The sequence below is a fragment of the Lissotriton vulgaris genome, chromosome 7, assembly GCF_964263255.1.
Source record: "Lissotriton vulgaris chromosome 7, aLisVul1.2, whole genome shotgun sequence".
Lineage (NCBI taxonomy): Eukaryota > Metazoa > Chordata > Amphibia > Caudata > Salamandridae > Lissotriton > Lissotriton vulgaris.
In genome coordinates, this window is record NC_141695.1 from 540,990,844 (window position 1) to 541,004,923 (window position 14,080).

At 45.7% G+C, this 14,080-nt stretch overlaps 1 protein-coding gene across 1 annotated transcript in view; it reads right to left on the reverse strand.

The window, feature by feature from the left end:
* Positions 1-14,080, reverse strand: part of LOC147702001 (cytochrome P450 2F3-like) — a 211,713-nt gene that overhangs the window by 33,192 nt on the left and 164,441 nt on the right. The window contains exon 7 of the mRNA XM_086930616.1: positions 4,781-4,968. Within this exon, the coding sequence (XP_086786742.1) occupies positions 4,781-4,968 (188 nt within the window). The remainder of the gene's footprint in view (positions 1-4,780; positions 4,969-14,080) is intronic.

Here is a 14,080-nt window from a genome sequence, read left to right on the forward strand (position 1 = left end):
TTTGCTGTGGAAGAATGAGGCTAGAGAGTTGCAGAGGTCTTGAGAGGGAGTGATGTCGTTAGAGCCGGCGCTGGGATTGGTTAGCTCTTTGACGATGCTGAAGAGTTCCTTGCTGTTGTGGGCGTTGTTGTGGAGTCGATCCTTGAATGCTAATTTCTTGGTGGATCGGATAAGCTGGTGGTGTTTGCAGGTGGCGTCCTTGAGGGCGGTTATGTTGTCTGTGGTGTGGTTTTTTCGCCAGGCTTTCTCGAGGGTGCGGCAGTTCTTTTTGGAGTTCTTGAGGTCGTCATTGAACCAGGAGGCTTTTTTGCTACCTGGTTTGTTGTGATGGTTTTTCAAGGGTGCTAATTTGTCGGCGAAGTGGGTGATCCATTGTGCGAGATTGATGGCTGCTTGGTTTGGGTCAAATGGTTTGGCGGGAAGGTTTTGGCACACTCACAACAGTCACTGTTCACCTAGCGCTCTGTCACTCTCTTTATCCGCAGGTGCACTTATAGTGATCCCCTCCCTTCCCTCCCTGTTTCTTATATAGGACAATGCCTTTGTTACCTTCAGTTTCCCTTATTTCCCTCACCCAATGTTTTGTATCCTTCCCAGCCCTGAAGAGTCACAGGATCATTGCTTGTGACTAAACACGTGTCGGCTGGTTGTTTGGTATAATACAGTCGTTGCCTTGTGATAAAAAACTTTTTCAAACTTTTTCAAAATTATACTTGTGTCGACCGCCGTATTGTCAATACGTGAAAACACTTATATGAACTCAGGAATATACTCACAACGTGTGCACAGGACTGTGCTCATTTTCCAGTGTGGATCCTTCAACTCACACGAATCCGGGGGTTATCGGGTAAATCCCCCGACGTGGCAGCACCTATTTACTCTGATCCATATAAGACCACGCGCATTAGTCTGAGCGCCATTCTTCCTGTATCAACTAAAAACCCCACCCCTAGCTTTCATGTCGCAATGGTGATTGCAATGTAATCATAAGGCGATGTATTTGCCCATGAAGAATGTTTTGGTTTCCTTTTTATTGTGTGCCAAGGACGGAAGTCTTCTGATGGTGGGTGGGAGGGAGTTCCAGATTCTTGGAGCGGCCCCACAGAAGGCCCGATTCTAGGTTTTTTTCTTCCAGAAGCGGGCTGGTTGCAGCAATAGGTCTTTGGCAGATCAGGAGTTTCGGACTCCTCCTGATATCACGAGTTTATGGGCGTGAAAAGCAGGGGAATTGGAGTAGAGAGCTTTGTGAGTAATGCAGGCCAGTTTAAATTGGATTCTGGCCTCTAGGGGAAGCCATTTCAGAGTTTTGAGGTGGGGAGAAATGTGGTTGAATTTCTTTGAGCCAGTTAGGAGTCTGGCGGCGGTGTTGAGGCAGGCTTTCAGAGGGGCCAGGGAGTTCTCGGGTAGCCCTGCGAGAGTGGAGCATCCATATTCTAGTCTGGAAATGACTGGAGATTGGAATGCCGTTTTGAGGTCGGAAATCCCAAGGAAGGGTTTTAGGTTTCTTAGGTTGCTCAGGTGGAACCTGGCTGTCTTGGCCATCGAGTTTATATGGCTGCGCATGTTCAGGCTGCTGTCAAGGGTTATTCCAAGGGATTTCACAGAGTCAACAATAGTGGGAGGACAGTTTAGTGCTGTGATGCTCTAGATCCATTCCTGAAGGTCAGGGTTGGTTTTGAATGGGGAGATTAGAAGAAATTCAGTTTTATTTGCGTGGAGCTTAGGCTGGTTTGCGGTGAGCCAATGGACTGTCAGCTTCAGTGCCTCATTCAAGGAGCGAATGTCCTCAGGGTAGGAGATTTTGATATAGATCTGTGTATCGTCTGCATACATAGGGTAGGAGATATTGGCGGCTCGTAGTACCTCCTGAGTGGTTCAAGGTAAAGATTGGAGAGGGTAGGGGAGAGGGTTGATCCTTGGGGGGACTCAGACCGTGACCACAGAGGGGGCAGAAATATTACCGTTGATGAGGAATCTCTGAGAGCGGTTTTGGAGGAAGGACCTAAACCATTCAAGAACGATGCCATCTAACCCCATACTGAATTTGAGTTGTTCAAGGAGGACTTCGTGGTTAACCGTATCAAAGGCAGAAGATAGGTCTAGGATGATTAGGAGACAGGCTTTGCCTTGATCGAGGGCGTCTTCCACGATGTGGAAGAGGGTGGTTTCCGCACTGTGTCCAGGTCTGAAACCGGATTGTAAGTCATCTAGCAGGTGGAAGTTATTAAGGTGTAGGCTCAGCTGCTGTCGCACACATTTTTCTAGAACTTTGGCAAGGAGTGGGATGTTGGATATGGGTCTTTACTTCTCAGCGGAAGCGGGGTCCAAGGTAGTTTTTTTTAGGATAGGCAAAACTTGGCCAAGCCTTGAGTGAGTTAGGAATTGAGCCTTGTTGGAGGAAGGCGTTGATTATTGAGGTCCAGGAGGGAATGATAGCCTGTGAGGCAGCTGCAGTGATGCTGTGGTAGCGGCCCCCAGTGATGCTGTGGTAGCACCCCCCAGTGATGCTGTGGTAGCGGCCCCCAGTGATGCTGTGGTAGCGGCCCCCAGTGATGCTGTGGTAGCGGCCCCCAGTGATGCTGTGGTAGCGGCCCCCAGTGATGCTGTGGTAGCGGCCCCCAGTGATGCTGTGGTAGCGGCCCCCAGTGATGCTGTGGTAGCGGCCCCCAGTGATGCTGTGGTAGCGGCCCCCAGTGATGCTGTGGTAGATGCTGTGTGGTGGGCCGCATGTGGCCAGAGTGAGGCTGTGGTGGCCCCGCATGTGGCGCTCAGTGATGCTGCGGTGGCCCGGAATGATGCTGCCGTGGCACAGCATGTGGCCCGGAGTGATGCTGCTGTGACCCCGAGTGATGCTGCCTTGGCGCACCATGTGGCCCGAGTGATGCTGCCGTGGCGGAGAATGATGCTGTTGTGACAGTGTCTTTGCTAGTTTCATTGTGTAGAACAGGGGTAGAAGAGGGGTAGCAAGGTAGAAGGGGGTAGAAGGGTAGAAGAAGGGTAGAGGGTTAGTAGAGGGGTAGAAGAGGGGTAGAAGAGGGGTAGAAGAGAGGTAAAGGGGTAGTAGGTAGAGGGGTATAAGAGGGGTAAAGAGGTAGTAGGGTAGAGGGGTATAAGATGGGTAAAGGGGTAGTAGGGTAGAGGGGTAAAGGGGTAGTAGGGTAGAGGGGTAAAGGGGTAGTAGGGTAGAGGGGTAGAAGAGGGGTAAAGGGGTAGTAGGGTAGAGGGGTATTAGAGGGGTATAAGAGGGGTAAAGGGGTAGTAGGGTAGAGGGATAGAAGAGGGGTAAAGGGGTAGTAGGGTAGAGGGGTATTAGAGGGGTATAAGAGGGGTAAAGGGGTAGTAGGGTAGAGGGATAGTAGTAGGGGGTTTTAGGGGTAGAAGAGGTAGAAGAGGGGTAGTGGGGTAGTGGGGTAGAAGAAAGGTAGAGGGGTAGAGGAGGGGTAGAGGGATAGTAGAGGGGTAGAAGAGGGGTAGCATCAAGTCAATACATTGTAGGCAGGATGTACAGGAAATGCAGAAATATACAGGAAGGGGACGAAGAGGTGGACGGGGGAGCGTCCCCAGAGAAGTACAGGGGAGAAGAGGTAAAAGCTTCGAAGATTATCTTCCCCCCAGACAAATAGATTCGATAGACTGTAGACAGAGAAGACCAGAGTCCCAATGGATGACCGACATAGTGTTAAAAAAAAAACTGCCATGTTGGAAAACTATCTGTCCATCAGTGGTGTACTACATTATACACTTAAGGGCAATTTTCCATAAACAAGCTGTAGCCAAAGTATTTAAATTAAAAAATATACTGGAATGCATTAAGAAACATCGGCCACACGTGACTGACGAGGAGGGAGGGGGAGAAGGGAGGGGCTAGTGAGAAGGAGGGAGGGGGAGAAGGGAGGGGGTAGTGAGAGTACAGAGCAAGGGGGTGGAGGAGCATGTAAATCAAAGTGATTCACGAGCTGTACGGCTTAATGAGCCATTACAGAAAGCCAGATGGCAGCTGTGCGCGTGCACGTGTGAGGCTAGCAAAAGCGTGTGGTAGGACTTTTAAAAGCCCACTTACTAAATGTCTTGCAGAACAGCGCATGCGCTGGCTCAGGCGAGACCTATAAAGGAGGTGCATGATGGGGGAAAACAACCTATTGGTAAAATGGGAGAAGGAGCGGACTGTGTTCTTCCATATTAAAGGGAAGAGGGAGAAAGTGGTAGTGGGTGATAAGACAGGGCAAATGAAAAATAGGCAGAGGAAAGAGAATAAGGGTTTGAGAAAATCACCATGAAACACCATTTTTAAATATGCTAAACGCATGGCAGTGACAGAACGTTGGATGGTAGGAGGTCAAAGGAAAAAGGATCTATGCAAACCTTGTACACAAACGAACAGAAAACACATTTTGAAGATTACTGGCTTTGACACCTTAAAAAGTATCCAAAATGCAATTCAAAACAACATTTCTATAGATTGATTACTACCAAATGCTAAAAAGGTATTTATCTTGAAAGTTTTAATTGAACATTTCATAACAGGGATGTTAGGTAACCAATATTAAGCACAATTATTGTATTATCTTGCTGCTCTATATGAGCTTGTAAATGACAATAACATTAGTTAAATTGCATCTCTTCCTGATTAAAATAAACGCTAGAAATTACAGTAAGAATTAAATGATTTTTTTCTTTAAGCAACTAGTTTTGGAAAACACTACATGTTTATCAAACATATGGTAAAGCCTTACATTTTCTTCTTTGATTCAAAGCATCCTAACCCCGTTCTTTTGCCTACCTTTGGTATGATGTAGCCTTTGAATTTGATGTCATGGAGTGCTGCATGCGGAAGCCCATTGGGAATGATGCTGGCAAACCTCTGGACTTCATTGATGAAGGCCTCAGTAAAGGGCATCTGGAGACGGTCTTCCATGGAAGGACAGCGCTGGGATCCCAGCACCTCATCTATTTCTTTCTGGATTTTTTCTGAAATGGGAGAACATTTTATGTATTCTCGGTTAGAAAATTACTGCATATATTTGGTCATTTATTTAGGCACTTAACTGCCCCAGAATCATTCACTATTCTATTTTTTTTTCCAATAAAACTTGTAATTTCTTTCCGACTTTAACAGCAGATGGTTAACCGAGTGCAAAAACTGCCTTTCTTCGCCTTGAAATGTGTCCGAGTATGAGAATGTCAAGTTTGTAGCTGCTAAGTGTTAACTTTAGCTGTTAAAGTTAGTAAACGTAAAAGAGGCTGCACTGAAAAAAAAAATCATTAAATGTCTGGAGAGTTAAAAGTTGAATTTTAGTTCACTTGCTCCACTCACATGGCATCCCACGTGATGGCTTAGTTTCATTGTTTTCTTCTCACTCCCTAACGTCCCGCTGCCATTGGATTCCGTTTATCGCATTTCTCCATATTCGTTAAAAATGGACTAAATTATTGTTTTGTCTCTTTTCTTCAATGTATAATTTCAACATCAACCATACTGCACAAAAGGCCTAGTTTGCTCTTTAAAAATACATTCAGGGATTTTTTCTATTGCTATCCATACAATACCGAAAAATATGTAATGGGTGGAATATCCCACTTAATAACCATTGTGCATCAACTTGTGGTACATCCAGACAGATAGATGTTTTAGGGCTAAGAATAGGGACAATTATGGGAACTGTGCCTTCTATTTCTACGAAAAACAAGCCTCTGAGAACATTGTGTCTGAAGAAGATAATAAATGTGCCTCCAGCTCACCAACATTCTTGAATGGCCAGTATGATAAGCACTTCTTGTGCTGCCATGAGCATACCCAATTGAACCAAATTTCTTCAAATTGTTGCTTATTTTAAGCTTAATTGTTTACTTGTCAATTTACATTTTTTTAAAACTTCTCTTTAGTGAATTGTTCAACAACAAAGAGTCTGGCTCGGCCAGAGAGACAGACAATCCCTTCATATCTCATAACTTTCACAAATCTATGTTGGGTAGAGAGCTTTGTACATCTTCTTATGCAGATTATATATATATATATATATATTCACAGAAAAAACCATAGGTTATAGTGGATATATAGTTAGGAATTTGCATTTACAAAACCTTGAAAATTCAATGAAAAAACCATTGGTTTTAGGCCATATATAGTTAGGAATTAGCATTTACAAAACCTTATTTTACTCGCATAAAACCATTGAAATTCCATATATAGTTAGAAGCGCTAACTATATATCGCGCACCCGCAATCCACTGCTGATGATGTCACATATTACATCATTCATGACATGGTCAGTGACATCACTGATGACATCACTGATGACATCTCAAATGACATCACTGATGACATCACTGATCACAACATCCAGTGATTGTATGTGTCTGTAAAGTTTAAATATGTTTTACATATTGAAGAATGAGTGGATGTATAAGTGTCTGGATGAAGAATTTAGTAGGCGCATCACTGACTGTATGAAAGAGTGATTAAATGTGTCTCACTGAGTGCATGGGTTAGTGACTAAACTGTCTTAATTTGTGCATCAGTATGTTTGTTGTTGTGTAAGCTGCTGCATGTGTTGATCAGTAGCTATAAGAGTGGCCATATGGGTTATTGATTGGTTGCCCAAGTATTTGAATGGGAGGCTGAGTGTGTGTGTGGGTGGCTGGGAGGTGCGTGACTCTGTGCATAGATGTGTAAGCAGTTGATTCACTAGGAGTATGAGTTCAAGAGTGCATGTGGAAACAGCTATATGGGCGGTTGACTGTGCATGGGTGTGTTGGTGAGTGAATGGATTTCTCATTGCTACATGTGCAAGTAAGTACGTATGTAAAACACAATACATGTGAGAGTTGAAATATATAAATAACTGAACATAAGAGCCAGTGAATGTGTGAGTGGCTGTATCGATCACTGTGAGCTTGTATCAGGGATTATATAAGAGAGTAAATATGTGTTATTATATGTTTGAATAAGTAAGATGTGTATAACTGTATAGTTGAGGAAATGGAGGTGTGATTGATTCTTTGCATGACTGACTAGGTGTGTGAGTAACTCCATGGATGAGTGACAGTCTGTGAGTGTCTGTTTATACTGAGTGTATGTAAGGTTATATTAGAGTCTGAAGAGGTTCATTGTATTATCACATGAGTGATGTGATCAGTGATGACAAATGAGATGTCATCAGTGATGTCATTTGAGTTGTCATCAGTGATGTCATCAGTGATGTCATCAGTGATGTCATTTGAGATGTCATCAGTGATGTCATTTGAGTTGTCATCAGTGATGTCATCAGTGATGTCATTTGAGATGTCATCAGTGATGTCATCAGTGATGTCACTGACCATGTCATGAATGATGTAATATGTGACATCATCAGCAGTGGATTGCGGGTGCGCGATATATAGTTAGCGCTTCTAACTATATATGGAATTTCAATGGTTTTATGCGAGTAAAATAAGGTTTTGTAAATGCTAATTCCTAACTATATATGGCCTAAAACCAATGGTTTTTTCATTGAATTTTCAAGGTTTTGTAAATGCAAATTCCTAACTATATATCCACTATAACCTATGGTTTTTTCTGTGAATTTCATTGGTTTTTTAATAGCAAATATGAAAAGCTTTAAAATGTCAAGTACGTGATAGATAAAAACATTTTCGTATTTATGCACGCTGATGTGCTTTGAACGCTGCACCCCCCCCCTCCCCTCTTTTGTCTTAGTAGTACTCTCTCTTTGCAGATACTGAAGGGTAGTTAACGCAGGCCTTTACCCCCGTTGTAATCCGTCGTGCCTCCTTGTCTCTCCATTTGATTGATTGTTGTCCAAGCATTTACTGTTTTAGAATTGGTTCTCTTTGGATCATTCTCTATTTACAAACAAGCACAAAGTCGCAATACTCTGTTTAGTCTTTGCAGATAGTGAAAAATCGTGTAAAAAAATAAAAGTAATCGAGCAAAATCAGTAGGCCACTAATTGGATCTCTTTTTGACCTCGCTAAAATAGAAATATTAGGAACAACCCTTCATGAGAAATACGAAAATAGTGAGATGAACTGAGCTCCACACCATGAGGGCTGCAAGACAGCTCGGCTCCATCACCCATCCCGCACAAAATAACGACAAACCCTATGCAAATATTAAAAATATAGACAACACACCAGCAAAGAAACAGGGTAAAACATTTTATTAAAAAACTATTTACATAACGTTGGTTTATAAGATGATGTCAGTAGTGGACCGATGTGTGAATAGATCGAAAACAGCACAAGGCTCCAAGATCCGGATGGCAAGCTCCTGGATGTTGGGTGCCATAGTTTAGAGTTCTGAATTTCAGCCTTTTTCAATGCCTGTGCTTTGTTGAATCAAAATGGCGGCTTGACACAAAGCTGACTCAAGCGTTGCTACTGATGCTATGCAGACCAAAACTGGTTTTCAGTTTGTACATTTTTCTAGATTTTTCAATCCAAGTTTGGTTGACTTTGTAGAACGATGGCTTCAGATTTTCAACATACGGTGTGGTGGCGCTGACTGGGAGGGGGCGCTTCGCTCCTGCCCCCTCCCCAAGTAAGATTTTCATACGTGAAAGTACGTTAATGGTTTTGGTCCCTGAGATGCTTCGATGTCACTGCCATTCTCAAATAGCATAAGTTCTGGATGTTGGGTGCCATAGTTAAGAGTTCTGAGCAGTGCTTGTAACACTGTCTGAAGCTTATTTCCACCTACTGCAGCTTCACTATTCTCAAAGTAAGTGAGTGTCGTTTGTGGACCTGACTGCATTAGAAAACAATGTGATATGTTACCTTCCTAAACAGCTTGACGGAGGCCCCTGAGGGGCGGTGTGATGGCCATGGACTCGGAGAAGACGCTTGGCTCCGACACCCTCCCCAAGTCTTATAGCACTGGTGTAGCCTGAGATCGCCCCCGACATAGGCGGCCGGCTCCCGGGGTCCGGCAGAACTTTTTGCCTTTTGATGACTCTTCAATTCTGGACCTTGTCCCACAATCCGTTTGACCTGAAGACAAGCTGTAGTGGGGCGCCCCTTTATCGTTTTAGTTGCCATTCCGCCCGCTTTTGCTACACTGTGCCTCTTCCGCCATTCAGCTGTTTACCGCCCGCTCTTGCGACTACAGCGTCTCGCTCACCATGTAGTTGAGATGCGCCCGCTCTTGCGGTGCAGCGATAGGCGGCTGCCACAGGACTCTCAAAATGGCGGCCGGCTCTTCGGTTTTGGGCCTGGTCCACTAAAATGGCCCTGGGACACCTTGGAACTCGGACGCTTGTCTGCTAGGGCTTGGGTCCCATTCTCGAAAAGCGTCCCCTCAGCCGTGAAGATTCTACAAAAGTCTTGGGGGCCTCCGACTCCCGCAGGCTTCTGGTGGGGAGCGGCTGCCATGATTGCTCGTGGAATGGCCACGACGGAGCTACGAGATGGTAGTGGTCTCATGCTGACGCCAGCTTTAGTCTGAAACATCCAGAAACACTATAGACTACCAATTCGATCAGTTCCGGTAGCGCCCCAACATGACCCGGAAGAGAAGAACTTGCCCTCCCCTCTTTGACTGATGGTTCTTGTTGCCTGTCCCCTCTGTTGTCATTTAACAGAACTTTTTGGACTGCTGAAAGGGGTTGTGTTCTGAACGCTGGTTGGTGGAGACATTTAGACTATATTCTTGACCTACGTTGTCGCGTAATGCGTTTTATGACACGCCGCGTTAGCGCACCCGGAAGTGATCCGAGGCGCGGCGCGCAGCGCGTAACGTAAGCATAACAGGTCATGTGACTTGTTAATAAAACTTTTCATTGGTTCATTTTACTTTTGTTAATTTAATGATGAAAAGCTTGGTCATATGACCTAAAAATTACGCTTTTTATTATTTTCGAACAATATTTTTTTTTCAAACATATGTTATAATATTCCAGGCTAATGTACTTTCCCGGAAAATTTACAACTGTCTTGCAAGTAAAATATATTCCTTTTTCGAGAAAAAGGGCGTTTCTTCCTTCCATGACGGAGCCGTTGAGTAAAAGAGATTCGGCCTGCTGTCTTAGTCGCCGATACGCCTGATTATCAGATTCTTATCGATCACTTTATGTTGCAGACATGAAAAACACAACTGCCCTTGACCATTTATCTTTACTGCGTTCCTACATATTATACCTTTTATCCGTCATGTAATTGGACTGCTTTATTTCACTTGCCTTTTACTGATTCGAAAACAGTCACTAAAAGTAAAAACTTTACCAATGTAAATACTACTACCGTGTTTTGTTTTAAAAACCTTTATTGTGAAAATGTCAGTATACAAATACGGGCCTATAACCACGTGGGCCGGCCACGGAGCAAACTGAAATCGTATATGATGAGAAGACATTTACACTGTAGAGGAACGTAACGAGCGGGCCATTAGGTTGCAAGAACTAAGGTGTCTAACAGTTGCGGAATCGGTGGACATACATTTTGTAATTAAAATAGAACAGGGCCACTTACAATAACATTTTCCAGATATACATTTGCGGGCAAGGAGTTACGAGTCCCATTTATACCGGCGCCATTTTGGGCGAGGCCGGGCAGGTCCAAGATATAGTCAAAATGTCTCCACCAACCATCGGCCAGACCAGAACCCCTTTCGGCCCTTTATGCTACAAGATGGTGTCTTCCATTCAGAAAATATTGTTGGCAGCATTTTGAAAGGAAACAGAAACAGCCGTTCTCCTAGTGAGTTTCACATTGTTACATTTAGGAAGAATGTTGAAGAGTAGTATGTGGAAAATCTGAAGCCATTTTTCTACAAACTCTCAATCAGACTTGGATGGAAAAAAAAAACCTGAAGAATGTACAAACTGAAAACCAATTTTTTTCTGTATAGCACCAACAGTAACGCTTGAGTCAGCTTTGTGTCAAGCCGCCATTTTCATTCAATCAATAGCGTCCCCCTGCACACATTCAGGGACCTGGTCGTGTCTTCAGATGAAACGCATTGTAGGAAAAGAAGCAGAAAGGAAAAGGAAAAAAGTTCCGCCGGACCTAGTGAAGCTGCAGCAGGTGCAAATAAGCTTCAGACAGTCTTACAAGCACTGCTCAGAACTCTCAACTGAGGCACTCAACATCCAGGACTTGCCATTCGGATCTTGGTGCCTTGTGCTGGTTCCGACCTATTCACACATCGGTCCACTACTGACATCACCTCATAAGCCAACGGGGCACCCCACGCCGACTTTCGGCGCAGCATTGTAGGATGGCCACACCAGTGCGGCAACTTGCTGGACACAACATCGGGGCCATCCAGATCTCGGCGCGTTCGACTCACTGTACCGCAACAGTGACCGCAACTCAGCTGGACACGCCGTCTTTCGGCGCAGCATTGTAGGATGGCCACACCAGTGCGGCAATTTCCTGGACACCACCTCGGTGCCATCCGGATCTCGGCGCGTTCGAGTCACTGTACCGCAACAGTGACCGCAATTCAGCTGGACACGCCGTCTTTCGGCGCAGCATTGTAGGATGGCCACACCAGTGCGGCAATTTGCTGGACACCACCTCGGTGCCATCCGGATCTCGGCGCGTTCGAGTCACTGTACCGCAACAGTGACCGCAACTCAGCTGGACACGCCGTCTTTCGGCGCAGCATTGTAGGATGGCCACACCAGTGCGGCAATTTGCTGGACACCACCTCGGTACCATCCGGATCTCGGCCCGTTGTGCTGCCTTCGGCCTATTCGCACATCGGTCCGCTACTGACGCCGCCTCACGTGCCAACGGATTTTCTACGCTTTTTGTAGCCCTATGCCGCATAACAGGTCATGTGACTTGTTTATAAAACTTTTCATTGGTTCATTTTACTTTTGGTTTCCTAAAGATGGAAGGCTTGGTCATATGACCTAAAAATAACACTTTTCATTGGTTTAGAACATTTTTTTTTCCCAAACGATGAAAGCCCCACCTTGTTTCTGGATCATTCAGACTGAAGCTGGCATCAGCATGAGAGCACCACCATCTCGTGGCTCCGTCGTGGTCATTCCGCGAGCAATCATGGCAGCCGCTCCCCACCGGAAGCCTGCGGGAGTCGGGGGCCCCCAAGACTTTTATACAATCTTCACGGCTGAGGGAACGCTTTTCGAGAATGGAGCCCAAGCCCTAGCAGGCAAGCGTCCGAGTTCCAAAGTGTCCCAGGGCCATTTCAGTGGACCAGGCCTAAAACCGAGGAGCCGTCCGCCATTTTAAGAGCCATGTGGCAGCCGCCTATCGCTGCACTGCAAGAGTGGGAGCAACTCAACAACATGGTGAGCGAGACGCTGTAGCCGCAAGAGCGGGCGCAACTCAGCTAGATGGCCGCCACCTGGGGAGGCCCGTTCACGCCGGCTCCCCCACGCCCCCCCCCCGGGCCGCCGCACGCCAATTTTCGGAGCAGCATTGTAGGATACCAAAACCAGTGCGGCAGTTTACTGGACATCACCTGGGTGCCTGTCGTACATGTTGTGTCAGCCATGTGACACTGGACACAGACCGCTACTGACGAGGCCTCCCCCCGCACCACCCGGGACGCCCCACGCTGTTTTTCTGTGCTGCATTGTAGGATCCCTAAACCAGTGCGGCACCCAGGCGACATCACCTGGGTGCCGTCCAGAACTCTGCACGTTGTGCTGCCTTGGGACTATTCGCACAAAAGACAGCTTCTAACCATTGTTGCTTTTTGTGTTGAGAAATGTTTAAATGTTTTTAGTTTTTGTTCCGTTCGTTAAAGTTAGTAGTTAATAAAGTTTTATAACCTTACTTTGTTGGAGTGTTATCTATTTTTTTAAAAACGGGTGAATGGGGCCTTGAATCGGGTTATTGTCATGTGTGGGCTTTGGAAGTGTGCTGCTGCAGGATCGGACATTTCAAACTCAAATGCACGTTCTTTTTCTTACCTTTCCGAAGCATGGAGCGCAATAGCAAGCAGAGAAAGGGTGATGCACGTGTTGAACACTACCTGACCTGGCAAGTTGCTGGCAGTGCCCCCCCGCCCGCTCCTGAAAGAGGGCACACACACACACCGCCGCTCCGAGTACTTCACAAATCTTTAAAAGACCATGCGCTTGTTCATGAGGCTTAAATGGTTTATCACCTCTTCTAGAACCCCTGCATCGACCCTCTGACGTTTCCTGGAAAAATTACCATGTAACCCAATACCAAGCCCTGTCAGCTGAAACCCTCAAGGAATCGTGGGGCATATTATCAAGGGGGTTTATCTCCGCTTTTTTGGCTTTAAAAGCCTTGAAAGCGGAGATAAAATTATCTCCCTATTACCAAGCTGTCGCTAACACCAGTTAGTGACAGCTAAAAGGAGATTGCGACCATCTTGGGCCCCGCTTTGCATGTCAGTGATACTTATCACTAATGACATGCAAAGTGGCGTGCCAAGATGTTAGCGACTAGAAACAGTCCCTAACATCGCTACCTTCTATTACCAACTTTTGGAGATATTCGCGCTAAGCGCGAATATCTCCAATATCTAACACCTGCCCTGAGCAGTTCTTAGCCATGTTATCCAATGGGAGGTGGATAACATGGCTAAGAGCATTAGGTCGATAATACATGAATATCGCTGACTTTTCTGCGATAATAGCAAGGTTTATCTGCGATAAAAATCGCCGATGTGCGGCGATAATTTTTGTCTCTAAACAAGTTAGAGACAAAAATTATCGCTAGTTGTTCGTAATATGCCCCCGGGTTTTTGCTTGCAGAAATCGGGAGGCGGGAGACTAGCACTGAAACAGTAGTCACACGCCTGAATCAGGAGGATTGGCATGTCTGAATTCTCTACAGCTGGGGCCATAAACTACATCCGCAGGGTTAGGTGATAGCCTGGGACCAGCCTGGCATCTAAAATGGCTGCCGTGCACGACAAAATTGTGGCATTCGAAAAAAGGCAAGATGGCGCAGCCGCTGGAAGAGATGTATCAACATATATCAGCCTCCTCAGCCACCCTCAGGAAACATAGGGGATTAGGATACGTCTCCCGCACCCCCTTATACCTAGTACTTTAATTAACGAAGCACAAAATGGCGAATTCCTGTTTCGCTACCAGTTTGCGGCCCAGTTCGCGGCCCGTGAAGCGCTTCT